At 53.1% G+C, this 6,000-nt stretch overlaps 1 protein-coding gene and 1 long non-coding RNA gene across 2 annotated transcripts; one reads left to right on the forward strand and one right to left on the reverse strand.

Annotated features, from left to right (window-relative positions):
• Positions 1–192: 192 nt before the first annotated feature.
• Positions 193–1,983, reverse strand: LOC120665107. The gene is made up of 3 exons (XR_005671106.1): positions 1,480–1,983; positions 857–995; positions 193–653 (listed from the first exon to the last, which is right to left on the reverse strand). It is a non-coding gene; the product is annotated as an uncharacterized LOC120665107 (long non-coding RNA).
• A 1,279-nt stretch (positions 1,984–3,262) lies between these two features.
• LOC120665109 (non-specific lipid transfer protein GPI-anchored 2-like) lies at positions 3,263–5,071 on the forward strand. Its single transcript, XM_039944542.1, has 3 exons — positions 3,263–3,850; positions 3,984–4,088; positions 4,645–5,071. Exons 1-3 carry the CDS (start codon positions 3,610–3,612, stop codon positions 4,791–4,793), a joined length of 495 nt encoding a protein of 164 aa, XP_039800476.1. The 5' UTR covers positions 3,263–3,609; the 3' UTR covers positions 4,794–5,071.
• The last annotated feature ends 929 nt before the right edge of the window (positions 5,072–6,000 follow it).

A 6,000-nucleotide genomic window follows, 5' to 3' on the forward strand; every position in this document is an offset into this window, starting at 1 on the left:
CATTTGTATGCTTATCTGTTTCGATGAGAAACTCGTGACCATCATTGAGACCTTTTACAAGAGCGAGGGCATGCCCAGATGGTCAGAAAAGCCCAAAATGTAAAGCGTCCAGGTTGGTGACACCACCATCCACTTAGCAAACACTATGGCACTTAATAAAACCTATAGAACCATCATATATAAATAGTTCAGTTCTTTGGGCATAATTTAGATTGGTTTCAAATGGGAAAATGCTCAATATACAAGGGTTACAGCGTACGAACCATATCCAGACAACAAATGCACTGAACACAAGTCCATAACAAGATTAGTAGTACATGCCAAAATATCAAATATTTGACCAGCAAGGGCGCAAAACATGGCTACTACATTGATGCAAGATCATCTCCAAGAGGTCAATCAACAATCCTGGGATGTCGCCACAATTCCCAGCCATAAACAGTATAGTTGGTACAATGATTCAGCAGGATTAATCTAGTGGTCCGCCTGCATGAACTTCCAATGGTCAGATTTTGGCACTTCCAATGGCACCAAATTCAGCCATGAATTTACTACTGATCAGAAACTTGTCCCAGCTCAACATTCTATTGCACAGCACCACAACTTCCAATGGCACTGCCTCGACAACTTCAAAATGAGTTATACTCTACCACCTGAATGTAAGAACATACATGGTAAGGGAACCGAAAATGGAGACTTGACAGGGCTGCAACATTGTAAATTTGCATTTTCTTCAAAAAACAGATTTTCAGCAGGCAAATAGCAAATAAATGACAAATAAGTACCACTTGCAGTATTAATTATAGAAAGTCTGTTTTTGGTACACTGAAAGAATTTCACATTTTTAGAGGAGTACCATTGTTGGGTGCTGATGAAAAACAATTTGATGCTGCAGGTTTTTGCCGTGTAGGGAAGTGCTAAGGCGACCTCTTTGGTACATGGTCTTGGTGAAAATTAACACAAGTTGGTACCCTGTTCAATTTGTTCATCAAACCCTGCAAAAACCACAAGTTGGTTCATCTAGATACAATAAAAACTACCTGACCTGTTCTAAATTTGCTTTAAATTAAGGTTAGCTAAACATTACATGTCACAAAACAATGCCTTCCCAAATCCAAAGCTTGCAAGCCTTGGCAGCAAAGGAAAACGAGAGTAAACTTCGTTAACATTGAATATTCACAGCAGCCAGTACCATATTCACAAGCATCCATACAACTTGCGAGACAATCAAGATACTAATAAGCTTCCTTTGTAATAATGGAGGTAATTACAATGATACAGAAGCATGCTTCGGGCGATTGGCAAGTTAGGCTTAACTGGAAAATGCAAACAAGGTACAGAGCATGAGGGCTCCAGATAACACCTAACAAACAACCTTGACTACATGAACTGCTTAGAATGGGCAAATCACGGCAAACATCACCCCGAATGGAAGAATCGTCACTGAAGCTAAAAAAATCCTGTGCGGCACCAATTTACCTGCTCACGCAACTTTGCCTCTAATTCATGGATGCTAGAAGCCAATTCCAACTCTCCAGCTTCTACTTGTTTGTGCAGAATGACAAATTGAATATTCACATCACCAAGCGAAAGGGGTTACAAAAATAAGAAGCACTGATGGGGAAACAATGGAGGGGATAGGGGGGAAAGGGAATGGGGATTCGATTCTGGAGAGTATGAAGAAGATGGCTGCTGGCTACCACAACGGCGGCGGAGGTCACGGCCGCGGTCACCGCGGAGCTCGAGGCAGCGGCGGCGGAGGAGCCAAGAAGCCGCCGCGTGGGCTCGGGCCTCAAGGCGTCAGGAACCTCGAGCGGCTTGCTGCAGGGGCCAAGGAGCAGTGGGCAGCGACGCGCGGCGGGGGTCACGGCCGCAGTCGCGCCGAAGCTCGGGGCACCGGCGGCGGAGGAGGCAAGAAGCCTCCGCGCCGCAGCGCGGGCTCGGGCCTCGGGTCCAGGGAGCAGTGGGACCCAGGAAGGAATCTCGCCTGAGCCTCAGGCCGCACATCAGGCACCAGGCAACGAGCAAGGCATAGCGTCCCCCAGCACCAATCTCAAAGCGATCGGAATCGACGGTAAATAAATTACCGGCCCGGAACGGTACCGCCGGTTTACTAATGTCCCTGGAGCGCAGGGTCTCACGGACGCAGCGTCGCGGAGTATTCATCACGCTTCATCAGTCATCACGAGCGGGATAAGACACCAACGTCCGAACTTACTGTGTGAACCAAAAAAATCAAAAGAAAAAAAAAGGAAAGAAGGTGAGCATCGGAACATCTTGAATGCTCCCTAGCGGCCGCCTGCCCGCCCTATCTGAACGCCGGTCATGTGAGCCTGCGAAATCCGGCAGCAGAAGCGAGAGCTGCTTGAAAGCCTGTCCACGGGACCCCTTTTCTGCTCTGCCAGATCCCGGAAAGAAAGAGATGTTCCGGCCCGGCGGCGACATTTCCTACCGGTTTCACATAGACGCTCCAAACGGCGGTCCCGGCCCGGCCGGCCGGCCTGTAGGGTCGGGAGATGATCAAGCGCGCTCACGTAACGACGATGGCGTGACGGATCGGAGCGGATCACGCAGCCCGCGCCGCGCCATGCTGGGCTCTCCCAGGCGTGGCGGCGCCTGCGCGTGGGCGGCGGAATGCGTCGAGATGCGCATAGTAGACGTACGGGGCCCTCTGGCAGCGGGCAGCCGGATCGCGATCATCATTAATTGACGGCGAGCTCGTTCGCATCGTTCGTTTCTATTCTGCCGGTGCTAGCTAGCTCCTGCTGCCGTCGTCGTCATTAATGGCGGCCAGATCGGAGGCACGACCACACGATGGATGGAGAATCGGAGAGAGTCCACGATCGGCAGCCAACCCGGCTGCCGGCGCCGGGCAGTTTTCGCTTTGATTTCCATGCGAATCTCTTGCGAGCTCTCATTACCATTCCCGAATCCAAGAAGCTCGCGACCAAACAGCCATCGACCTCCCCCAAACACGTCAACGCCCATGCGGCCATGCCACGCACGCAAACACACGCCCCGTGCAGTGAGTGCAGCCAGCGCGGCGCGGGTACAGGCTGGAGGAGGAAACCTGAGCAGGGCACGGCTACGACTACGAGCACCACGGAGCGCGCCGCGATACGCAGCAACGGGAAACCAACCCGTCCCGAATTAATTCCGCTCTCGATCCCGGCAGAAGCTATGGCTAGCGTCCGAGCGCAGCTAGCCGTCGCGCGCGCGCGGCCCGGTCCTCTGGTCCAGCCGTGGCCGTCCGATCGCCCGCACGCCGGCAGCTTAGCGGCGTGCACCGCTACGGCGGCCGTCTACATATACACACACCGCCACGATCGCTGGGACAGGCCCGGCAGCCTCCGTACTCATTCATTCATTCCCTGCACACCCCACCGCACCGCCTGTGAACAAACCAGTAGCCGCGAGCTCGCCCCCAGCATCCAAGCCGGCCGGCCGCCGGAGCCAGGAGCCCGGGCGTACGTAGGCGCGCAGCGAACGGCCATGGCGGCGGCGCACCATCACTAGCGGCCGGCGCTCCTCCTCGTGGCGTCGGCGGCGGCGCTGCTGCTGCTGGCGTCGGCGGCGCCGGGCTCCGGCGGGACGATCGACCCGGCGTGCATGACGTCGCTGCTCAACATGTCGGACTGCCTGGGGTACGTGACCAAGGGGAGCACGGCGCGGTGGCCCGACGCGCCGTGCTGCCCGGAGCTGACGGGTCTGGTGGGCTCCAACCCGGTCTGCCTCTGCGAGCTCCTCTCCGGCGCTGCCGACTCCTACGGCATCGCCGTCGACTACGACCGCGCGCTCGCGCTCCCCGGGATCTGCCGCGTCGCCACCCCGCCCGTCTCCACCTGCACAGGTTCGCCTTAGCTTGCTCCGTTCATTCGCCACCCTTTCTTCTCTGCACGCTGCTGGTTGCGATTGCGGCGGCTTCGATTTGTGAGCTCGCGCGCTGATTCCTCGTGGGTTGCTGATGAACAATTGCATTGCAGCCATGGGGTATCACGTCCGCGTGGGCCCAGCCGCAGCGCCCATGTCAGGCTCTCCGTCGCCCATGTCAGGCATGGCTCCCTCCGGGGTGGGCCCACTGTTCCCAGGTAAAGCCCGTCAACTCGGCAAGGTTAATATAATGCTGCATCTGTTTTGCATCGACTCAAGCCGAAATTATGGGCATTATTCTGGTTCTCCTGTTTGAACAGAGAATTTCAACAGGAGATCAAAACCGTCCTAAAGGAACACAGTTCATGCTTAACACACTCCTAGAACCCGACTGCCTCGTGCTGTAAAATGTTTTCCTTTTAGCTGAATCGAGCATCAAACACACCGATCAAAGTAGTGGTAACTTGGCTTGCTTGAGCAGTTGGTTGACACTTGAATAATGCTGCCATGCCGAATTGCCGATCGCTGTCCGTCATGTAAGACGTTGGTGATCTTAGGTGATATCACCTCCATTGAGTGATAACTGATAAGATGCTCGCATTGAACCTGATAGACGCTCCGTACAGTTTGGTCCATCCACTCGTCACGTATTTAATCACCATCACTAACTCCACTCTGCTATCACAACTAGTAGTACGCAGCAGCAGCAGCACTTCCTAATCAATCCACAGCTCGCCTAAAGAACTTCACTTACATCGTTCATTCATTCCGCAGGGACATCGCCGGCCGCCTCGCCGCCGTCCTCGACCAGCCACGCGGCGCGCCGCTCCTCCTCCGGCGGCGGCATCCACCTCACTGCCCTCGCCATGCTGGCGCTCGCCGCCGCCACCAACGGGTTGCTCTATGTAATACCCGAGTGTTAAACTTGGGATTTAATTAGCTAGTTCGTGACTTAAGACATTCCGCTGCAAATCATCCAAGCTCAGATTTCAGATTACGGAGCCAGAGAAAACCGGAACTTCTGGATTGGGACCCGGAACTTTCGGAAATATCCGGATACTCCGGTATTTCATCCGGAAACTCCGGATTTATCCGGATACTCCGGATATTTGTCCGGATAGTCCGGACCTGGAGTGGTATATTATGTGTTTTGGGTTTGGTGACTGTTCCCAAATGTTATAAACCGTTGTTTGCTCTCTCCCGTGCTCTCTCACTCTCTCATGTGCTCTCTCTCTCACCCCAAACCCTAGGGAATCAAAACCCTCCCTCTACCCTTGATCCAAGGCCCACGGGAGCTTCACTTGGGTGGTGGATCATCTATCCCGCGTGCTCCATCCCTGGACGGCTTGGGTTCAAGCCCTTGGTGCAAGGAAGAGCTCACCCCAAGGTAAATAAGCTAGGGTTTGGCAAGTCCCTTGTTCTAGGGGGTTTAGATCGACTTCCTCCGGTCAATCGTCTTCTTATGAATACCTCTACTAGGGTCTAGAAGGGTTTCGATTTTTGTAGGTTGGTTTCGCTAGAAATCAAGATTTCAGTTTGGGGGCAAAAGTTGTGCCAAACCCGGATACTCCGGGTATTATCCCGGATACTCCGGAAATGTCGTCCCGGAAACTCCGGGTTTAGTCCCGGAGACTCCGGATTTGGGAAATCCGGATATTCCGGGTTATGCAGAGTTATGGACGTTGAGTTATTCGGTTAGTAGTAATTATGATAGATTGGGGTTTATTTCAAAGTTTCAAATTATTTTTGCATACATTCTCATATCATTGCATATGTGTAGCCGCTGCCGCCGAGGGAGCCGTGTACGAGGTGGTTGTGGAGCCACAGGGGCAGGCCCCGCAGCAGGAGGACTGTGGGGAGTCGGACCAAGGCCCAACTTACCCCAGTGTTGAGCAGCAGACGCAAGGCAAGCCCCGGTGCATGTCCTATTAATTTAAATTATGATTCACTATGTATATGTTTTATCTATTACTTGTACATTATATTTTAGAAAATTGATTGGAACCCTAGCTGCATGATCCCTAGGTTTCCTTGAGTTTTTACTAGTATGTCTAGGTCGATAGCGGTGCCATGCTAAGTAAGCCTGGTAGAAGTCGGGTGACTACGTGTCACTCGCGAGACACAGGAAAC

This window comes from Panicum virgatum, chromosome 3N, assembly GCF_016808335.1.
Source record: "Panicum virgatum strain AP13 chromosome 3N, P.virgatum_v5, whole genome shotgun sequence".
NCBI lineage: Eukaryota > Viridiplantae > Streptophyta > Magnoliopsida > Poales > Poaceae > Panicum > Panicum virgatum.